The 23,755-nt window shown below is 41.6% G+C and overlaps 1 protein-coding gene across 12 annotated transcripts in view; it reads right to left on the bottom strand.

Moving 5' to 3' along the window:
• Positions 1–23,755, bottom strand: part of lyst (lysosomal trafficking regulator) — a 56,082-nt gene that overhangs the window by 30,961 nt on the left and 1,366 nt on the right. For 10 of the 12 annotated variants that reach the window (XM_047603437.1, XM_047603439.1, XM_047603435.1 and 7 more), the window contains exons 2-6: positions 22,426–22,678; positions 12,654–12,745; positions 6,973–7,171; positions 3,522–3,612; positions 653–2,768 (exon numbers count right to left, since the gene is read on the bottom strand). In XM_047603437.1, coding sequence (XP_047459393.1) covers positions 653–2,768; positions 3,522–3,612; positions 6,973–7,171; positions 12,654–12,745; positions 22,426–22,506 — 2,579 coding nt within the window. In that variant the 5' untranslated portion in view covers positions 22,507–22,678. Of the gene's footprint in view, positions 1–652; positions 2,769–3,521; positions 3,613–6,972; positions 7,172–12,653; positions 12,746–14,877; positions 15,002–22,425; positions 22,679–22,770; positions 22,880–23,755 lie in introns of those variants that run through there. The other 2 variants (XM_047603446.1, XM_047603436.1) reach the window with 2 other exon arrangements.

Here is a 23,755-nt window from a genome sequence, read left to right as displayed (position 1 = left end):
CAGCCTGCTGCTGACAGAACGTCTGAGAGCATTCAGCTATCTATTTTCTGAACCTGCTGATCCTGTTTAGGGTCACAAGGGGCAAATCCAATCCCAGCATGCACTGGGCAGGAGTTGGGATACAAACTTGGACAGATAAACAGTTACACTCTTATTCACATGAAGGGTCAGCTCAGTGGTTACTAGAACTGCATCTTTTTGGGTTGTCTCAAAGCACAGAAGTCTATATTCAACTGATGGTGTTCGGACCAAAAGTGAAAACCATTTAACGTGGTATTATACCAGTTTGAGTTTGATACATGCATATGGACAAATAGCACCTGGTTTTACCGGACTACTGTACAGTTATATAACAGTGTTACATAAACAGGCAATAATATCTCAGTCAGTTCACAAAGAAGGGATACATTATTGATTAGCATCAATTAGCAATGAGCTGGAGAGACAGATCTCATGACAAACAATGTCTAAGTAGACACGGTATCTTACTTTGAGCTGGCTCATTATATTTGCTTTATGTAACCGTACACAAGGATCAATTTCTTTTCAAAAACAGCCACGTGCTTCCCTTGACTGTAACCATGACTTAGTAAAACTGATTCTGAAAATTTAAAAGCAAGTGAACACAGAATTAAATTGTAAAATAGCTCACCTTGACTTGAGAAGCGCGGGTATTGTTTGCAGGTAAACGAGTAGTACCTCCACAGGCAGGCACTGTGTGTGATAGCTGCAGACCTGAGTGCAGACGGTTGAAACCCCCAACTGTTGGGCATGGTGTGCCAGCTCTACCCCTCTCTGCAGCACAGGGTTGAAGATATGCGTGTAGAGCTGCCACTGTACTATAGCGTTGCCCCGCAGGGTTAAGTGGCATACATGGCCAGCTATCTGCTGGCTTAAGTGCCAGTCCTCTCCAAACACAAGCTCTTGGTAGGCCTCTAGAGCATCCCACTTCCACAGCATGTCTTCAGCTCCCCCTCCACTTGGCAGAATACCCTGGGAGCGGTAACACAGACTGGTAGAAATAGTCGAAGGTTCCCCGTGCTGCAGTGTCTCCTCCAGGCCTGGCAACTGACTGCTGTCCAGGGTGCAGATGTTACAAGAAGCCAGCTTGGCTTTCTCTGACGGCTGCCCCCCTCCGAGCTGGTCTAAGATCAGTCTACCAAGGACACTGAGTACATGAGACTGGTAACTACGCAGGCCTGGAGCTTGGAAGGCATGTAGGAGGGGTGCCACGACTGACCGGGGGTCCATACAACAGCAGATTCCAACGGCTTGCACACCAGCCAATACCTGCAACACAGCTGGTCCACTGGGGGAAAGACGCTGCAAGAGCCGCAGACATTGGTGGGCACACGCAGCCAGGCAGCAGCAGCGCTCAGGATAACGCACTGCATCCCCCTCCATCCCTTCCTTGCCTTCTCCATCCTCTTCGAAGGGGTTGCGTCGAGCAGCCTGCTTAAAAGCAGAGACGGGCAAACCTGACAGGTCTCTGTGGTGATGCAGGAAGTGGGAATATTCACAGCGACGGTGGCGCCTTCGGGCACATACAGACTGATGCAGCTGCTCTGACTTTGCCTTCTTAACAGCACTGATTATCTTGAAGACCCCTGCAATGAGACCGCGTAGCCTCTCTGAAGCCTCACCGCCTATTTCAGAATCCCTGGCCCTGCCAAGTCCTTCCAGCCGCAGCACCGTGGCCTCGAAGAGTTCCAGGCCTCGGTGCTGGACGAATTCGTGGATGAGCTCTAGAGCCTGGCTAAAGAAAAAGGGGTTGGGCGTGGAAGCCTGCAGGCAACCCAGCAGCACTTGTAGTACTCCCTCCAAAAGCTCTGGAAGCAGTAGTGCTCTGTGTCGATAACGGGAGAAGGAGAAGTCCTCCTGAACCTCCTGCAGAGTCTTCTTGGGCCGTGGAGCAAAAGGGTTACTCTGTCTGTCAAGGCAGCTCCGGATTTTGAGGGTGGCTCGCAGCAAGTCTGTCAGACTACGTCTCAGGCTGTCTGGAAGGCTGTCATTTTGATTCACGTCCACCGACATGAGGTGCAAGATGGTGCGTAACAGCATCCTCTGGACCAGTGCAATTGGTTCCTCCGTCCATCCTCCGGCGAGCTCCTCGGCCCCTGTTCCACCTCCACCTCCTCCCCCGGGTCCACAGCAATCTCCAAACTCGGTGAGGATCTCTGTGAGCGTGGGTACGACACTGACAGCCAGGCCAGGGTTGTGGTTGATGCTCATGTCAAACTTGCAGACCTTCTCCAGCAGTGAAAGCAACACATGGCAGAGATCGAAGGGCGAGTTTTCCATGCGGTTGAATATTGATATTGCAGCTGGGTCTGTCAGTGTTTCAGTGTCAGCCATCTGGGACCCAGGGGCTCTGGGATGGGGGTACGGTGCACTCATGGTTTGCGTGGCGGCAGCAGCAGCGGCGGCGTTGGATGATAAGTGCGAGGCCTCTGATCGATGATGCTGACAGCTTACCTGGATGGTGGAGCCATGTGACCTTCTGCTCCTTGCACTGCTTGGGCCTGGGACAGCTTTGTCTTCACAGTTGGCTTCTGAATCTGAGGTAGAAACCTGGGACTTGCGAGCATCTTTTACAGAGTATCTCTGCGCTGTTCTGCGTGACCTCCTTGATTTCCAGGTGCCACTGCCAACACGGGACCTCTTCCCAGAGTTCTGCTCATCGGTCGCAGCCTTCTGTCCTGTTCGGTGAGGGACGGCCTTCACCTCCCGGCTAAGGAATACCTCCAGTAGCGACGGCAGGGTGAAATCTGTCGGCACATGGAAATCCCAGTCAGACATATTCTGGACACATAATCTCCAAAGCAGACTTCCACACATAAATCATAACTTAAATTCTACAATATTACATGAATGCTTATGTTCCATTGCAGCATGTGGGAGTTAATGTTAAACGCTCAACTTCCAAAACTCTTTTCTATTCTATTGTGGAGCAAAATGCTCAGCTGAATATCAGCAGCTACTGCCTGTTTGTTAAAGCAATCAGCAGGAAAGAATTAATTAAAGTAAAAATGTCTAGGGTCCATGTCAGAGAGGATCCACAGCCCTCTACTAAATGCCGGTGTCATCCTGAGGTCACAGGCTGCTGTAATCACCAGTCTTCTGCTGTGTGGCTGCTTATGACTAAGTATTTGCAAGTAGTAAATCAAGTCACTGGATGAGAATATCAAAAGAAATTTTTCATAATGAATCCCAATGACACACCGTCCGGTGAATTTAATTTTAAAAAATGGCTAAATCCACTAAATATTGAAACGTTTGGTTAATGCTGATGTTTTCTAAAGAATTACACAGAAGGTACAAGACGAAACAAATATATAAATGAACAAAGCTACACAACATTTTCACCTTTGAAATGCACATATGCAGAAATACTTTGCAAAGGAAATGAAGTAAATTCTAATTTTGTCTTACAGACCAGGAATAAGGAGAAGTGAGAGTAAGAAACTTCCTGCCAACATCAACATTAAAAAGTGAAAACGGGAGTAATTCTGTGCACCGACCTGGGGCTTTTTCCTCCTGCACGGGAATCTTCCAGACCAGAGGGAGTAGAGACAGGAGCAGAGTGAGCAGCTCCTCCCGGCAGGTCAGCTCCTGAGAGTTCAAGAAAACACAGTGAGGTTACCTAGAAAGTCTCCCTTCGATGTCTTTGGTCGCACTGTGACGTTCACAACAAGACACTCCCACCGAGACACGCTTTAGTCAATACTCGTTACAAAGAATTTCATCACTCACTCTATTTGATTTAAATCTGAATTTAAACATTTCTCCAAAATTCTTTTCGGCTACAGAATATATATATTTTTTAAATTTTTGATCTACATTAGTTAATTAGTCAGTTAGTCTTTAGAGCAATCATGACAGGGAGCAATGTAGCGGCTACATGACAGACTTACTTCCAAGACTGTGGGGATCTCATGGCTATACACGGCATTCCTCCTTCATGTGCTAATTAAAAATGATCAATCAGAAAATACTACGTTCAGCTACTTATTGTTTTTTTTTTTTTTATCATAACCCCAATACGAGTGATACATCTACAATTAACCATTAATCATTGAACAATCATCAAAAATTCAGATATTTGTTGCATTTTCTTTTGTTTTAAAATGACTTTTGTGATCAGCCAGTCTCTTCACAACATACTGTATCACTCTTTCTATAATTCATTCATTCCAATGAGAAGACATGTCCAACCTTTTATCTGGTAGTGTCTATGTATGTGTGTGACCCAATCATTTTCCTTATATGCAGTGGCATTTTTTGTGCAGTCTGACCACTTCTGACACAAAGTTTGAGCTGGCTGTGGCAAAGCATTTGAATTACTCAGAAGATAATGCAGCAAGAGATTAGAGGTTTTTTAAAACTCAAATTCAGATGTAAAGCTAAATCATGTTGTGGAATAGTTCCACTAATGTAATGTACTGAATAAGCGTGTTGCTCGTAAAATAAATCAACACTAGGTCTTAGTCATCTAAACCTGCAGGTATAGTTAAGGTAAAATGTTGTGGGAGGATTGAACAAAGTGGAACAAACACGTTGCAAAATAAATCGTCTACTAAATTTAAAGGTAAAGTATGATTTAAACGTATAGCAGGGGCTTTACATATCTCATTGGAATATTATTGCATTGAAACTTAATGCTCCCATTAAAAGAGAAAATATAATGAACGTGTTGAAGAAGTTAAAATACAAGAAGAGCACAGGGGCATGGAGACACTGCTGAATGAAATACTCAGTTTAACACTTTTTTTAAAGATGGTGTGAAAATGTGCAGGATCACATCTTTCTCTTTCTTACGAGCAGATTGGACTGTTACATTACACCAACACACAGTTAAGGCTGTAAGCTTTCTTACACAGTTTATCTTCCACAATAACTGCGACACAGTCTGTTGATTCACAGACGTCACAGTAACACCTTCTGGGTAACACATTTCACGTGAACAGCACCGAAGAAGTGTTTAAAATGGAAATTCTCAAATTTTTGAACCTCACTTTTATAGATACAAACAATGTCGCCTGTAATTTGCAAGGACTATGTTAATGCATTGCAATATTTATTTTCATCTGCACTGTCAGGTATGCAGAGACTTTAACTGTATCCCAAAAATGATTGTTAATAAAATAAAATAAAAAAAAATAAAATAAAATAAAATAAAATAAAATAAAATAAAATAAAATAAAATAAAAAAAGTTATGATATTGTGCTAATTTAACCAAAGGATGAATTGATTACTTAAAGAACAAACCAAACAAACAACAGATTAAGTGGTTGTAATGTTATTAATGTGGTAGCCTGAGTGTCATAGCCAATCAGTTAAACATTAGCTCTGCTTACTGTTTCTGGAAGCAGGATAATTGCTTGGAGATGGATCATGCGTGACTAATTGTGTGTATCTCTTCAGGCGACCAGTTCAGAACACTGTAAATTCAAGGACTCGCAATTTCATCAGTGGGTCGCAGGCACGATCCCCATATTGTTACCGACATTTCTTAAAATTAAAATCTTCAGGATTTCCACTTCAACCCCTCATAAAACCATCCCATTTTACAGGCTGGTACTTTGCAGAGGCTCCTGAAACACATTGCACTGTGAGGTCATGCTATTTTCAGCCGTATCCTGGTCTCTCACAGACTGCAGAGACAAGAGCTCAACCAGTAATTTGAAATCCCCCAAATTGTTACTTGACCCAAAAACACTCTCAGATCAGATCAATACATAAACACACTGGGTGTGCTCTAGCGTGGGCTCGGCTGATGAAGTCTGCACACCAGTGTGTAGGCAGAGGAAACACTGGCCTCTGTCAGATGCCTGCTGCCAGCTAATAGAGCAAACAATACCTGCCTCTGTGAGGCCATTCCTATCATTTAACATGAGCACCTAAACAGAGAGCTCACAACTCGTGTGCATCATAGCTCAACTAAAAAGGGTGGGAAGCTTTAACCTCAGCAGTACAGTATTTCTACCAATATTGTGCTGGATCATATCTGTGGAGTTTATTCGAAGGTAATATAGTCATCACTACACTAATGGAAACTTATGCATTTTAAAAACGGTCTTGCTCTAAATGCTTTGTGTATTATTTAATACACACAACCCCGTTTTAGTCAGTAGGCTAAAGAAGGCTAATTGTGTTTAATTCCGAACAGTAACTGCACCAAAAACTACACCCTCCAAAACGATCCTGCAGTTGAAATTTGCAATTTTCAACGTTAACTGAACAGTAATGAAAGGCGATTCAACACAGGAATGCATTCACTTGTACAAGTGCATCTAATAATATGGCAAGTGATGGCAATTTTATTTTGTGCCTTGAAGGATAAAAAAAAACATGCATTTGATGACGATGCATCTGTTCTAGCAGCGGTAGCAGAACAAAGACACAAACTCTGCAATCAATCAGGCCATCAAACAACATGTGGGCACCGGAGAGCAAATTTCCTCTTTCAGGCGGTAACATCAGACAGATGTATACCATAAGTACAAATACAGAGAGGATGTGGCAGTGTAATAACTGGGTATAGTGTGTGGTAACCAACATGGGCATGCAGTTTCTCATGTTCAGATTCAGACAGTCTGTCAAAGCAGAGAAAGGGTGTGAGCAGTCATTAAACTCTGCGCATTACTTCTAATGGTTTTACTGCACTGCAATCATTAATCATTAAATCCCACCACTGTAGTCTGTAGTGTAGTAGTTGCTTTAATCATGTGCACCTCTGTTGCAAACTGTCTGCCATTTTCCTTTAGTTGCAGCAGAGGATCGGCAGGTGAACCTCTCATGCGGTGGCGTTATCTTTGTAACCAAACATCAGTAAAGAAGATCCTAACAGTTGGATTTTGTGATTCAAATATTGTCATTGGTTGTTTTCTGACTGCTTAAATAAAAATGTCTGCACAGTTTATGTGATTTGGCTTTCAGGGACAGGGTGGATGCTCTTAGCTTTTCCTTACCTGGTCAATGATTGAATCCAACGTGCTGAGCAGCAGGAAGCCCCGCCCCCTGACCAGGTACTCTCCCAGCGCCACCATGTGACTCTCCTCCTCGTCCTCCTCCCGCGCCTCGGCTCTCTGGGCCACCGCGCTGCATAGCTGGTGCACATCCGTCAGGAACTCCCTCGCCAGTGTGTTACTGGCCCCACTCATGTCTGAGCTACAGCGGAAGACATGAAACATCAGAAGACTGGGGAAATACACGTGCACAAACTATATGGTCACCATGACAGGATACTTAATTTAATAATGTAAATAAAATCTCACAGGCTTTAACTGACAAACCACCATAAAAATGTACTTATGTACATGTAGTTTTTGTATGTTTTTGATATAATTCAATTAGTAGAGATGCAGTAGATTCTTTGACAGACTGAAAACAGTAAAGTTTAGAGTTCATCATCTAATAATAATAATAATAATAATAAGTACCACATTGTGTATCTTTCCTGCTTAAATGCCTCCTTGGTTTCTAAAAACAAAAAATTTATTTTTCCATAGTACGTTAAGGAGTCTGAAACCTAAAAAACGTCGTCAGTCTCCAAATCTTGTCTCCGATGTTTGAGCTTTGTGATGATTATTGATGAATTTTTGGAGGGGAATAATATCTTGAATCAAACTCATTTGAGAAAACTGAGGTTTAATCGCATCAGTCATCATGCAAGGGTCAACCTAACAACACAAACACAGTGAGAGGAGAGAATACCAGTCAAAGCCACTCCCTTGAAAAGCGTAAACTGACAGCACGGTGAGGGGTCCACAGAGTCAGGTTGTTCAAATAATGTTCACCTTAATTAGCAAAATAAGATTCATTAAAAATAACATTCTAGTCATTCGTGTTTTTGGTTAAACATTCACACCTAGATTTTTGTTGGGCTTAACCCCACCAAGTGTTATTTAGAGCATCTCTGAGCTAGTTTGCTTATATCAACCAACCATGTGTTCCCCCTTTACAAAACAACCCCTATTACACATCGCACAAAACAACCATCACAAACTCGTCTCACGGCCTCAGGCTTGAACCGTAACTAATTCCATGAGACACCAAATAACATTTCAGCTGTTTCACTGCTTCTCTAATCCAAACATCGAATGCACAGTTAACAATATCTGTCACAGGTTTTAAATTAAAAAAAAAACAAACAACAGAAAGTCTAATTGGTGACAACAGTCTCTGTAACGTACTCGTGTATAGTCCTTGTCGTCTTACCAAATGTTACTGGGCCAAAGCGCTTCTTTCCTGTCATCGTGTGCGCGCTCCAAGCTTAACTGCAGCTCTGCTGGCTGGATCTGCATAGCTCCTCACACGACTGCTGACTGAATTTTCTGTTCTGCAGCACAAATTCCATTAAACTGGAATTTCAAATGGAAGCTTTCCAGATTCGCAGCAGATCAGCGTATCACATGAAAGCATGTGATGTCACATGGCGAGGGGACTGGTCTTGGGAACAGGGACGAGCCCCCGGTGCCCTGTGCAGGACCTTTGTAATGCACCACCATTCACAGTAACTGTCTTTGTTTTTGCTACTACAACAGCTGGAGTTTTTTTTCGCAGTAACACAGAAAAAATAAAATAATAAAAACATTTTTTAAGATATCTTAAATCACTCTTACATGGCCATAAGTTTCAAACTGCAGTGTTGCATTTTTATTTTTTATTATTTCTACATCCACGAATATCAAAAATATGTATTTTATTCATTTATTTATTTTTTATTTTTTTACATTTGACCTCAATTCACTTATTTCAGTTTATTGCTGAATCTACTTGAGGCCACAAGAACAATAAAACAATAACTGTGCACTGAGTTTCCTGGTTGACTTTAATATACAGTAATAGCATAGAAGCATAAAAACTGAGCCATAAAGGACTGCCCTACCTTATACCTTATACCTTATACGGCCTTCTGAAAAACTGTGCCGCACTACTTAGCATTTAGTGCTGCTGTATAATCTCAGTTCAAGTCCTCACTCACCATGATAATTCAGCTTTAGTCCGGGTGAAACAGCTTATTTAGGTCGCAGGTCACCCTCCATCAGGCCCAGATACACGTATAAAAGCTTTGACATGCTTTTAGTGCGTATGATCGCAGCCCTATTTAATCTGGCACAACATCACATCCGTTCACTGCTGCTTTATAGGCAGTGTATACACATTTTATTGAATAGCAATGTGACGAGGGAGACATGAGTTATTGTGCGTCAGTGAAGCAGAGACAATGTGCCCTTGCCATGCTTTAGTCCTCCTACGTCAGGGGTGATAGATAATAGATAGTAATTTATAGCAAGCCTAGTGTCTCCACTGTATTATCCAAGACAACTACACTATACACTCACAGGCCACTTCATAAGCTACACTAGTGAAAATGAATGCATTCTAATGTAACAGACATGTTGAACATCATAACTCTCATGAAGCTAACCTTTTACGTAAGGAAGCATTTGTTTTCATTAGTTGCCTCTGACTGTATAGAGTAGCCTTCGATCAAAAAACCTATACTTCTTCATCTTTATCCGTAAATGCTCAGACACACAGTCAGCTTAGAGCGAGATGCAGTGACTTTAAAACCAACAAATCGTCATTTGTACAGTACCGTAATTTGTACATTGTTACCGTAGTAAAAATGCCTTCAAGGCAACATGACCTGGGCTGTATGTTTGGGGTCTTTGTCGTGCCGCAGAATAGATTTTCCTGATTGTACTGCATGATCGACAAGTATCTGCTTGTATTTCTCAGTACTGAGGACACCATTAATCCTGACCAAACACCCAACTCCATTTGCAGAAATGCAGCCCCAAACTTGCAAGGAACCCCCACCATGCTTCACTGTTGCCCACAGACACTCATTATTGTAACGCTTTCTATTACAGCCACATATTTCAAAGTTGGACTCATCAGTCCAGAGAACCTGCTGCCATTTTTCTGCAGCCCAGTTCCTATGTTTTCATGCATAGTTGAGTATCTTGGCCTTGTCTCCATGTCAGAGATATGGATGTGTGGCTGCAACTCTTCCATGAAGACCACTTCTGGCCAGTTGGCTCTGCTGGACATCTTCTGATTCTTCTGAGAAATTAGCTTGCTAAGTTTTTGATCTTGCTGCACTTAGTTTCCTCGGCCGACCATTATGATCCGAAAAAATACCTGACTTTGTTCAAGTGTACCTATAAGGAGTGATGTTGGTTTGAAGGTAAAGGGTAGTAACACCAAATATTGATGTGACTTTTCTTTTGCTGGCTCACTCTGCATTTTGTAATTTGCTAAAAATAAACATCAATAATAATTGATAATTAATAAAAATGACCATAATAATCCTTATTTATATTTTTGAAAGCATTCTTTGTATACAGCTTCTCCCCTCACCTACACACCTGCTTAAAACTTTTGCACAGTACTGTCTGTCAAAAAATTGGGTTGAGGGGAAAAAAAAATAAATAAATAAGAAATAAGCGGCCTTCAGGGCCCTAACTTGTCATTTCTTAACCCTTTAACGTTTCTCTGGGTCATATATGGGACAGCAGTAGCTTTTTTTGAACCAATCAGAGCTCTGCACACGTGTTGTGTTTGAGTAAATGCTGCATGCAACGTGTGATTTTCTTCTGATTTCATTGACACAAGTCATTAAAGGACTTAACGGAGTCGAGACAACGAACACATTTTTTTCAAAACAAAAAAATTCAGGCAAACCAAACAACTTCTTATTTTTTAACTGTGTACTCAACAACAAAACCCCTTTAGTGATAGAAGTCTTGGCTTTCAGAAGAGACCAAGACCATGCATGAGCTCCAAAATGTTCATGAACAGCATTCAATTTACTTTGGGTAAGTAAATAGGCGTTTTCTGGCAAAAAGGCTGGGACGATAAGAGGTTAATGCTATTATTTTATCTAATTGCTTCACCAGTGTTGCCCTCTTCACCACTACCACAAGACAGTGATTAAAAAGTTAGTAAACAGCGTTTACGGTTTCCGGGATATCTCCCCACTGCAATAAAAACATCTCTCTGCTGCAGATCTCAAATTTGGCGTTTCCCCTCAGGCCAATTATAGTGATATTCTTCACTCCATCCCGGTTATTTACAGGAGAGACTTTGTTGAGCCGCACACTCTTCGCTCTGTAGCCGAAGCATGGGGCTGAACATAAATGTAGCTCGACTACATTTGACTGTTAAATGAAGTTTTTGTTATGACATTAAAATCCAGAGATATGGTTTGAGTGATGATTCCCACCACAGTGGAGTCACACATTCCTGAGCACATATGTAAAATAATGACGCAAATATGCAACACGTTTCAAGAGGTTTGATGCTATTAAAAGATAAGAGAATCTGCAAATAAAGAGTTTGCATTTCACTTTTTTATGGTTCTCCACTTCACGTTTCAGTTGATGTCAACTGCATTTCTTTCTTTTAGGCACCAGCTAACCCTCCAGAATACAGAAATATGTTCATGCTTCACTACAGTCCATCACTGAAATGTTGTCTCGGTTGTCTTAACTTTCAGGAAGAAGAAGTAGTTTTTAAATGGTGTAAAAACCACCAAGCCATCGACTGCATCTACTAAACAATATAAGATTTATGGTCCGCACACGCAAGATGTGAATTTGCAGAGATTTTTATTCCCTGTGGATGTTTTTCTCCGAGTTGATTTAAGCTGAAGTCTGTTTAATTATTGCGCGCTTAGATTTATGCCACAAGAAGCCCTTTGATTAAGTCATGTTTGAGAGATTCATTTATTTTCTGTTCTGCACAATTCAGAACTCCTTTTAAAAGACTGCAGTCAATATTCAGTATTAATAAAATGTCATGTTCCTTCTCATCTTCTGAATATTTAAAAAACATTTTAAAAAAGTATAATTGCAATATTAATCTACAATTTGAAGAACTGTATTTTAAATGTCTATAACACCCATTACTGCTTTATTATTGCAAATTAAAGACTTGGCAACCCAGCCAATGAGCATTCAGTGGAGGATGGAGGAAAAAAAAAAAAAAAAAAAACATTACCCTGCCTTAAGCTCATCTTTAAACAAGGACATTGTTTTAAGTGTTTTAACCAAAGTCCCATTCAAACTAATCACTTTTCAGCTGAAGGAACACATGGCTCACGAATGCTAATGCACCCACTTAATTCTAGGTACAGAGTGCGTGTGTGTGTGACTTATTTACACTCAGCCGAATACAAACAAGAGGTACTCAAGGTCCCCAACGCCCCACAATTTTCCTCATCACTATGTAAATCTATGCAGTGAGGTACTCCAGAAACTAATGCACCATGATTACATAATGTCTGCAAAATTTCCAACAGAGATGGGGAATAAAACGATGAAAATAAACTTGACATTTCTGCAGATTTTTTTTGTGTTGAGACAAGAAAAGAAGGCTGAAGTAGCCGCAGGTGTGTTTGCAGCCCAAGTTGGGACTGCCATTAGTGTTTATTTTGATAGAGGCTAGCCGAAGCTTAACTAGTGCGGTTTAAATATTGCTCATTTGCACAGACTTTGAGTTCACAGTACTATCCACCTACCGATAAAGGTTATCATTATACAGTTCCTTATAATGGCAACCTCTTTCCCACCTTACATGAAAAAAAAGAACTCCATTACATTTTTTATTCAGGAAAGTTAACACAATGATATGAGCTTACCAGAACTTCAGTGCATCTTTGGTGCTGTGGCTGGGCTGGTGCTGCACATAGTGGAAGAGACATAGAAAATTCTCCAGACTCTGAAGGCTCACCTGATAAGAGACGGAGACGCACACATGAGCAACAAGAACAGCAAACAAGACCCAAATGGAGATTACCACTACCGCGCTGAAGAGGAACTGAAATGAAGCATGCGTGACACAAACATTTCTGTAAAGGATTGTAGGTTATACAGTTGTTCTAAATGACATACACATAGACAGTTAGGCAAGTTATTTGAGACTATTTCTCCCATATTGATTTTTCAGGTGCTGTGCCAAGTGTCGGTATATTTTATTTCTTCTCTTTAACCAAAGGGCACCCATTTATACGGATTCACTTTAAACTCCTTCGAAGGGTATTTTACTAGTCTTTTTTCTTTACTATGTTTTCTATTTTTCGCCAAACCCCCTTAAGTCACGATCAAAGCAAAGCCTCGTTATTTTGAACAGGGGGGCTGCACAGCTCAGTTCTAAACTATTTAAAATCACAATCAGCAGTGAAAGTTTTAAGCACACGATAATGCCACAGTCTCTGCAAACAAACATCAAATAAAGGTGAAATCAGCCTCGTAACCAGGCAGCAGTAGCAGCCTGACCACAGAGCGGGAACCTCTCTCCAGAGCCGGCGAGGCAGTTGGGACTTTCTCAACAGCGAGACGAGCCACCTGACCGCTTTTAACTGCATTACTGGCTCCAGGGTAGTGTGTTAATACCTTCCCGGCAGACGTGTGTGACACTAAGCCAGTGTACCATTGTCCCTTACTCCACACCGGAGCTCGCTTTTCTCATCTGCTAATCTGACACCGCTACCGACTGGATTCATTCAGGCAACGCTGATCCCTGACTGATGCGTCTGCCCCGAGTGTCTGGGTCACGCAGCTGAAGAATAAAACGCCACACGCGGTCTGACCCGCGATGGCGCCGACGGGACATACAGAACGTGTACATGCAAGTGCAGCTTTCGTCCGTTAATGTGTCACGTGAGTGTAAAAGTGCACGAGCGACACGACGCGCACTCTTCACAAACGCTTGCTGGTATTTTACTGATGAACTGCAGATAGTGAGCGGAAGAGGGAGAGGTGCAAGTTTTGACGTGTTCAAAACAATGGCTTTACAAAGAGTTTTTGAGGAAGGAAATGCAATCAACATACAGTAGGCCACAAGATCACAAACTAGGAAGTTGGCTGAAAAAAGCAGAATGTAAACACAAGTTGTTTCTTGCTGCCAAGGAGGGAGTTCAGATTTTCTTTAGTAGAAATCATCAAAGATTACAATACATTCTGACCACCTTCCTAATGTTGTGTAGGTTTCTCTGTGGTGCCTGGAAACAGGATGTTGTCAGTGGGGGGGGGGGGGCTTTGGGTCTTATGTGTTGAGGGTTGGGGCCGTTATGGATCTTCTCACAGATATTTGATGAGGATCTAGTGAAATTGGAGGCCAGGTCAACCCCTTATCGTGTTCTTCAACCATTTTTGTGCGTGCGTCTGTGTCAGACCACATCCTGCTGGGGATGGCTGCTGCCATGCTCTGGTTTGATCTCGGTGGGTAGAACATGTCTAAATAACCACATGAATGTCAGGTCCAAAAGTTTCCCAGCAGAATATTTCATTGTCATAAGATGGTAAACGTTATTTACGTCTCCTGACGGTGGTCATAATGTTACGCCTGGTTGGTGCATTTATTAGCTATTTCTCAGATAAAAGGCAAATCATGCACATGAGGGTATCTTTATAAAATAGAAGGTTTTGTTACAGCGTCAGCACAGCAAATCATTTAGCTGCAGTGACAGTTTTCACCACAGTGCACACAGTAAAACACAAAGAATTCACAAGACATGTGACGTAAAACATCCCTTTAAAGACATGAATATATTGTCATACTGTAACAGTAGTTGTTAACAGATTATCCCAAGCTCCAAGAGGAGAAACTTTCATAATGCCGGCTACTCAGGTGTCTTCAGTTTTGTAAAACGTCAGATTTCGCTGTTAGTCTCTTTTGTGGGATTAGATGATGAGTCAACTTCCTTCCTGTCATAACCGTCAAAGCAAGTTTTGTTGTCAAATTTTCTTTTCAAGTTATTTTCCCGTTTCAATTCACGAATCGAGAGGGTTATTTTTAAACATATTCAAGCGAAGCAATCCGAAGGTACCAGATGATGAAGGCGCAGAGCTGACCGCACTCACCGGGAGTCAGGTCAGGGAGGGGCGGGGAGGGGTGACGCTTCAGCAGCTGAGGCAACGAACCAGCCCAAGCAGCGATGGGATGGGTGGGAGGTTAGGTGGGTGTGGGTCACTGCACACCGGGGGGCTGGACAACGTCACACGCAGGAGATGGGAAAGGGAAGAAAAAAGAAAAGCATGGATCATGAGCGAGACAGGAGAGGACAGGGGAGAAACAGAAAAGCTGGCAAAAGGGTGGAAGAAATGAACACAGCAACAGATGAGAGCAGAGATAAAAAAAAACAGGGGGAGCATTGGGCAAGAGATCACGTCTTCAAAGCTGCCAAAAGTGTTATTAGTTTAATAAACAGGCCTCGAGGCAATCCTGGGCCTGTGCGCTCGGTCTATTAAATTAATCTCCCAAAATGAGTATCTAAAATGACTCGGTTTGTCCTTGTGCGTTATCCGGGTACCTGTTGTTTTCCCTCATATGGGAAAGGGAAACTGAACGGTTCGCGATAACGTTAATTTCCCAGCAACGGATTTGTTTTTTCCTCTGAGGCTCTAATCCAATATTACAGTGCCCTCTGCACCAACCGGCCAGCGTGATTTGATAATAGAGACACTGCCAATACGGATTAATGCAACTTAGGAGAGAAATCAACAGTTTCGCGGAGCTCAGCGGGCACATTTCTGTAAATAAAACGAAGGCTTTAACCTTTTCTTAGCGGTGATGAACTTCTCCGTTCGCTCATTTGTCACGTACACATCGCTCTGGGTGTGTTGAGACGTCCTGGTATGGATTTCCAATGCTGCGGCTGGTATGTTGAGAGCTAATTTTTTTCACCTTGCTGACAGAAGGGTTCATTTGATATCATTGACCCATATCACTTGTCAATCTCATACATTCCCCACTAAACTGATGCTGTCTAAGCTTATTTAATTAAATGTAAACACTCGTGTTCCATGATAAGACACAAAAAAAAAAAAAACCCTGAAATTAATTTCAGAACTGGGGCGAGGTTAACGCACGTTTCAAAACTCAAACCCTGACAGTAATTTCTCGGACGCGGTGGTTGTGACCCGTGTCTTTATCCAGCCCCGGAGATCATGGGAGACGTAGTCATGGGAGTCTGATGGCTGAGTCACCCACACCGCTACAGACTTTCCTCTCAAGATTTCTTCGGATAATCGGGTTGACTACGACTTGGCCGAAGCAGCGAAAGCGGGCGTGATCCTGTCCTCATGAGAGAGTACATGCGGCCTCAGTTATGTAATGTTTTTTTTTTTTTTTTTCCTCTCGGTTTGAGATCCCTACTGATCTAATTTGACATTTGGGTGATGAGCATCATGAGGAGCCCCTAACGTTCCGCATTTCCTAACCAACTATGAGTCAGAGAGCAGAGTCGCTTCGCACAACACCATAAATAACCATTTTTTTTTTTTTTTTAAACTAAGATACACACAAAATGTCAGGAGGCCACTATTAAAACGTGCGTTTGTGTTTTTGCCGGTATCAGACCTACACTACCACAAGCAGTGACCTTTATTTGAACACAGCCCGTGTGCACGAAATGAAAATGAGTTAGCGCCTGCTTTTTCTGTTTTCATTACAGGGAGATGGCGTGTAAAGCTGCTGTGGTCGAAATTACAACCCACACATCCTGCTCCGGCCTTTTTCTTCCCCTCTAGCCCGAGAGTGTGTGTTTTTCAGGAGAAATCTGACCTAATAACATGCCACCGGGTGGAAAAAAGCTGAAGCAGGGCTATGGTCGAGGTGTGACTCAACCCAGAACCAGCGAGATGAATTATTCATCCATTCAGCCAATCGTCTGGAACGGCACCGGAGGACAGAGCGAGTGGGAGGAGAAACCAACAGTGGAACAATAAAAGCAGATGTGAAACAAGGCCCAGGACTTTCAAGCAACTCGATCAAAACTTAGCAGAAGTGACAGTGTGTAAGATTCAAACAATAAACAAGCAGAGTTCAAAGTGGAGCGATGATCACAAGACCTCATGCTGTGAGCCGGATGATTTTTTTTTAGTTTGCCGGTTATGCTTTCGCAAATGAGAAATAGTGAAAGACTGGTGGTGGTTTTGACAGACAGTAGTACTTTGTGTAAAGGTGTCAAACTGTTGCTGGTAATTGTCATTTACAGTTACTTATCTGCAAAGTGATTTGTCTGAAATGAACTCAAGTATTTATTTGTAGCTGCTTTGAACATTATGCATCACTGAAGGATTTTGCTACGTTAACAGATGAACATTTACACACCATATGCACGCATCAATATATAAGCCGGGGCTAAACTGAAACACTGTCTTCCAGAGCCAGGCATTTTAATAAATGCTAATTAGGAGTCATTCAGTGTAATCCAATCTAAAAAACAAAAACAAATAATATCATGAATAATTTTTCCATCTCACTAAAGAGAGAGCAATTAATGTAGCAATTTCTTTTTCTCACTTTAATGTGCTCTTAGTCGCTCAGATGTGGAACGTGATCTGTACACATCATCGTTAATTGCTTAAGACAGATAAAGCTGTTACACACATTACAGCTGAATTAATACCACACAAAGTGCACAGCGTAACGTATCAGCTTATGCACTCGGGGAAATATTGCGCACGCTGTCCTCACTTTGTTCGTTCCAGACAAGCCAAACAAACAATAACAAACAGTGAGAATGAAGGTGAAGCGGAACTGCCATCTTTGCTCCCTCTTTAGTATTCGCTGCATTTTGCCTTGTGCTTTGCTCGACAAGTTTAATCTCCTTTAGACAAGGATTCAAGGCTTTACCACAAGCAGAATGGAAAGCACAGAGCAGATATGGGAAAGGTAATGAAATGTGATGTGGGAGGAATACGCGTCTAGAAAATCTCCACTTTTCACCCGCTTTCACGCGCAAGTATCTGCTGTCAGAAACGCCACCGATCATTTACATTACAGCCCTTTACAATTAGAAACTGCAAAAAAAAACAAAAAAAACATGAGCAACGTTAGAGTAGCTGCACAACGGTACTTACAACATGAGTCTAATCATCCAGAGGGAAAGGGTACGGCATCCATTTTTGTGCAAAAAGCTAAAATGAGCGAGAATTAACATTAGTCCAAGACTGTAACTGTCTTTAGCTGAAGAGATACAAGAGTCATGTGGAGCATTTAGCCAGCGCTGCTTAGTGGAAGGTGACAGAAAAAGCAAAGCGCTTCAAAGATGTCACTTTGGTGTTTTGAAACATCCTGTTAGCTCAAAGTGAAACTGAACAACCGACGGGCCAACCTTGCCTCTTACTGATTGGCTCCTGGCCAGACAACCATTCTACTAAATTGACTCTGCTCATCAGGATTCAGAGAGATTGGACACAAAGGAGAGCGTGTGGCCTCAGATACTTAAATGAAAGTGTGGACAAGGAAAAAATGGTAGCGACATTGGTCACTCTGTAAAGGAAGAAATTCTGAATAAAAGAGAGCAAGTCTTAATGCCAATAATCCTGTCAAACTGCAGCTGTAATACACATATGCTTTAATAAAATGCAACAAATACAACGCAAAAAAGTGACTGTGATCATAGTTCTGTGCTAATTAAGGCTTCAAAGGGATATTAATACACACTGAATACTGACCGCCTGTAAAGATGAACCAATCCTCTGAGACGTATACATAGGATTCCTGAAGAACACTTTCCAAGCTAGAATCCCTAACACAGCTAAAGAAGAAGTCCACTTTAAACTTATACACAAGATATACACCACAAACGGTTTAATTGCAATTATTGACACCTCTTTCTCATTTTGTAATCATGAAATTGAAACTGTCCCTTGTATGTTTTTTTTTTTTTTTAATATCATGTATCCAAAAAGTTTTGGGAATCACACTTCGTTCAAACTCTTAATATAATTGTTTGTTTGCGCATGTTTTATTTCTGTGGCTAGGCTAATTGTATCTCGCTTCTGACATAGGCGGAAGGAAGAGATGTCTGGTCTGAGTGTAGTCGCATTCCCATCATCTCTGTTACCTACTGCCGCTGGCTACGTTAGTTAGTAGGTGACCACTGGTCTGCTGGTTGGTTTTCCAGTTGGACCGGGCATCTAAAAGAGTTTTGCCTTAGATCATGGCACAAGGGATTGTAACATCTCGTCCTGTGTATTAATGAATAACCCACTCATTCAAATTGAAAGACATTATCTTTTATTTCAGTTTTCCACAGGACGGCGCCCTAGAATTTGTAATAAATCCACTAACAAAAGTTGTCGAAGTCAGCCCCGAACTTTTCACACTTTTTTTTTTTTTGCAATTTAGGATGCTTCTTAGATCCTTAAAACTTGCTATGAAAATATAACACCCTCGTTCCTGAATCCTCTTAGTGTTATCGTCCTGTGCCTTTATCTCTTTTGTCGTTATTATTTACCTTCTGTACTTATATTTGAACTGTTGTTGTTGTGTGTATGTTTCTATATATATTATGTTTCTATTTATATATATCTATATCTATATCTATATATATCTATATCTATATATATATATAGATATCACAGTTTTCAAAAACTTTTGAAGCTCAATGTGGTGACACTACCAGCCACCATCTTGGCAGCGCTTGACTTGACCCAACTCCAGGTCAATTTAAAAACAGCTATGTCCTAATTCATGGACACCTTTAAGTGTTGACTGCATTTAACCTGAGTTACATTAATTTCAACCTAAATAAATTAGAAATAGAGACAAAAACTGTTAAGGTACCATGTCTATTTCTGCTGTTAAGTGCCATTTTTGGCACTTCCTGCGTGGAGTTAATTTTTGAGCCATGGAGGTTACTGCTTAAACAAAGGAGGAACTGAATCCTAGTCTTAATTTCAGATCTTAACTAATTACTTTAAAACTTTACCGTCTTGTGACTTAAAAACAAATGAAACACGTTTGAAGAAGTTAAAGAATCCATTTGTGGCTGATGACAATGATGTCAGAAGGGGAACCAAAGTCATGTTTGGCCCACCCAGTAGCACTGACACCCGTCACGGTGCTGTGAATAAGTGACAGAAATACCAGAGTGAGAATAACAGAAATCAAGACGGAAAACGGAGGCATGAGAAACCAGAATAAAAGATAGAGGAGGCAGAGAAATGGAGAGAAGAGGCTGGTATTTTCACCGCTGCAGGTGAAGGAGTCTGTTTGCCATCCATATGTCACTGTACACCGAATTAGATACAGAACAGTGGGGCGTTGCTGTCGGTGTTTGGACTTTTCCCATGATTAATTTGTCATGTTTACCTGCGTACTGATACATGAACAGAGGACGTCACTTTGATGTCTGTAACAGATGTTACGCACTTGTGCGCTGACGGGCCTGACGGCATGAGCCGGAGAAAAACATAATTTCCAAGAAGTGCATGCGAGTGCTACAGGCAGTCACTGTGTGTCCCCATCAGGTTCAATCAGGAGGGAGAGCTACAGTATCAGGAAACCGGAGAATACAGCTGTGCTCACTTTTACCGCCTTTCTGCATCTCATCCACAGCACAACGCTTTGATTTCCGCAGAGCTGACAGGTGCAGGAGCAAACGCGGCCGTCCCGAGAGAGTCGTCGCAACAAAAAGTGACACAAAAAGTTACCATTAATAGAAACGCAGTGAACGCTTGGCGCAGTCAAAGTGTTATTACTATGGCAACAGAGGAAAAAAGCAACCACCGATTCTGCAGCTGATATCCCAGTGCAGACACAAAGTAGTGCACACCACCACCATCACCATCAGAGATGGTGGCGACTGCGGAGGAAGGAAGTCATTATTTCCAGAAAAGGAAAAGCCCACAGGCCTCCTCTGCACTCATTAGCTTTAAAAATGATAATAGCTTTTCTGTCTTTAAAAGGACACATTGCACATGATAGATCAGAAGTAAAGGACTACGATGACGGCTGAACGAGCTGTGTGTGTGTGTGTGTGTGTGTGTGTGTGTGCAGGGCAGATCGCTCTTAGGCCTGCAGTCTGATTCTAATCCAAGTCCCGTGATCTGGCTGCTGCTCTGACAGAAGGAGGGGGATGAAAAGAGCTGCAGAGAGGTCTGACTGAGATTTCACAACCACCGCTGCAAACTCAGACGCGAAAGCACACTTGCAACGCTAATGGAAAATCTATGCTTTACACCTGCGCCCACCTCTGTCCGGTGACTCATTGCTGGCCAAGCAAATGCACGTGCAGCTAAGTTCTCCCACACGGACAGAAAGACATTGATCGAATGATTCTCAACACCGTGGTTACCCCTGTTACACAATTACAGACTATATTAATCAGTGTACATCATATCAGAGCATTTTGGAAAAGGCTCTTCCTGGCCGTTGGCTGCGACCTAAGGACAGCTCGGACAACACCCTTAGAGTAATTTGCGGGAAGAATGTCTCTGAACAATGTTTTCTATTGTTAGATAGCACCATTTACCATTTTATCGAGCAACCAGGCCCGGCATCCCTCAGCTGATGATGCAGCGAAGATTAAGAATTATACTGAGCTAGGATTAAAATCAAATACTGGAGGAACCAGTTTCACAGCTACGAAAAGATGTAAACAAATCCTCTGTCTTCATCACAATAAGCACATCAGAAACTAGATACGTATTTAACTGCAATTCGTGAATATTGAATTTATTAATTTTTAACAACCAGTGTCCTTTCCACTCACTTGCCATTTCATTAGGTACACCAGTGAAATTTAACGCATTTTAACAGTCCTGCACTGAATCTGATCATCATGAAGCTAATAGCATTCAGTGTTTCTTTGAAATAACTGAGTGAGCTGTTGATTCAATTGTGTTTTCACTTTCGAGGCTGTGGTTCGCTGTAGTATTGAATTGTATTGTGTTGTTACTTTGACAAGCCCATTTTTAGTCAGTGGCTAGATTAATTAACGGAAACACTTTGGAGTTTAATTCAGTTTAACCCTTTCACATTCCTCTGGGTCATATATGAGACAGCAGTAGCTTTTTGAACCAATCAGAGCTCTATACGAGTTGTATTTAAGCAAATGCTGCATGCAATATGTTGTTGGAAGGCTACTGTCCTTATGAATTCATTGATCAAACCCATTATAGGATTCAACCAATAAGTTATTTATTTTTTTAAAACAAAAACAAAAAAAATCAGGCGAACCCAACAACTACTTTGTTTAACTGTGTGCCAATTTTAATTATTCAAGAGCAATACCACGTACAGTCATTTCTGAGTCTTGGCTTTTAAAGGAGACCAAGACAATGCATACGCTCCGAAATGTTCATGAACAGCGTTCATTTACTTTGGGTAGATCCTAAAAAGGTTGGAATGATGACACACTGCATCCTCCAAAATGATTGCACAGAGCAAATCAGCATAAACTGAACATTATAACAATCATGAAGGAGGATTTAGTGCAGGACTGTTATATTCGGAGTCATTCATTTTTTACTTGTGACCTACAGCCTATATTCAAAACACATCTCAAAGTTTATTTGTTTTCTTTCAGGTCAGCGCTAATGTAGTTCTATATTAGTATCACTATCATCAGCACATGGATAAATATCCCTGAGCTGATCCCTCCAGATGCTCCATACCTGCAGATCGGCTCCCTGCAGTCTACAGTCCATGTACTTTTCCCACGCATATGTCAGATCAGTCTGCTGAGGACTGGCCATGTCGTCCAAGCTTCCAGGTACAGCAGAAGTCTGGACGTGGGCGATTTATAAAGCTCTCCGTCTCCCTGATCCACCAGGCGGCTGGTAGAGCCCCGGATCGCCCGAAACTAAAGCCCCAAATGTCCTCTCATAGCAGACTCAGGCTCCACCGCGCCGTTCTGCCACTTGTCAACTGCAGAGAAAACACAAAAGTATCAAGGATTAGGCATTAGAGAATTAGACACTTTCGCCCCGGTCAGTGCTAATGGTTAAAATGGGACGTACTTGTGCTAAGCTTGAACCCGAAACTTCCCCCTGACCAGCCTGACACATTGTGGCTTAACCAAAACAAACCGGGCTCCAGTTAACACAGCCAGCTAGCCAGCTAGCCAGCTATCTGACAGACTGCGTCAAGTTTCCATGGAGATTGAAGAAACTCATTTCCTGTACGGGCTTCTGGTTTCAAAATAAGAGCACCGCACCGAAGGCTAAAATATCACTAGACACTTTTAATAAAAAATAAACCTTAGTCGATTTTAAATGTATTACGGTATGGCATTACAGGCTTACAAATAAATATACGGTCTATTAAAAAAAAACAACAAAACTGTCTGCTGATTTAATCATAAGACATTTTATTTCTATATAACATTTAATTGCAGCGAGAGATAAGTGCAGCTTTATAAGCTGCCATATAAGATGATTTGCATAATAAACAGAAACATATATTCGGCTGTAGGAAATGTTCAGTCAAGTTAAGACATTTAGACAATCATTGATTGAATATGAAGAAGGTGAAATGAGAAAACAAAGCAAGAAAAGAGATATAATTGCAGGCTATAAAGACAACTGATCATCAGATATGGACTTACACAATACACATGGTAAATGGAGCACCAAGCAAATAAGATAAGGTCACGAGTCCACAGAACTGGACAGTTGTTATGTATATAGCACATTCATCGTCAACATCAAAAAATGTTAACCTTGACACCAATGGTGTACAGATAGCCACGCTTTTGCAAAAATAATAATCTTGAAAACCTATTAACACTTGATATACCATCAAACCATTTTATTTTATTTTATTTATTTATTTTTTAATTTAGAAATGTTACACTCCAGCCTCTTACATGGCATACCTCCATTCATATTAGCGAATTCAGTGAATTAACTAGCGCCACTTCATGTTTTATTTTGAAACTTCTTCTAATTCAAGGTTTTCTGTTGTAGTTGCCTTAACTACAGCAGACACGAACAAACAGGCTCG

Source organism: Mugil cephalus, chromosome 13 (assembly GCF_022458985.1).
Source record: "Mugil cephalus isolate CIBA_MC_2020 chromosome 13, CIBA_Mcephalus_1.1, whole genome shotgun sequence".
Classification (NCBI taxonomy): Eukaryota; Metazoa; Chordata; class Actinopteri; order Mugiliformes; family Mugilidae; genus Mugil; species Mugil cephalus.
The sequence above is the reverse complement of the archived record's forward strand: the minus strand, read 5'-3'. Positions and strand labels throughout refer to the sequence as shown.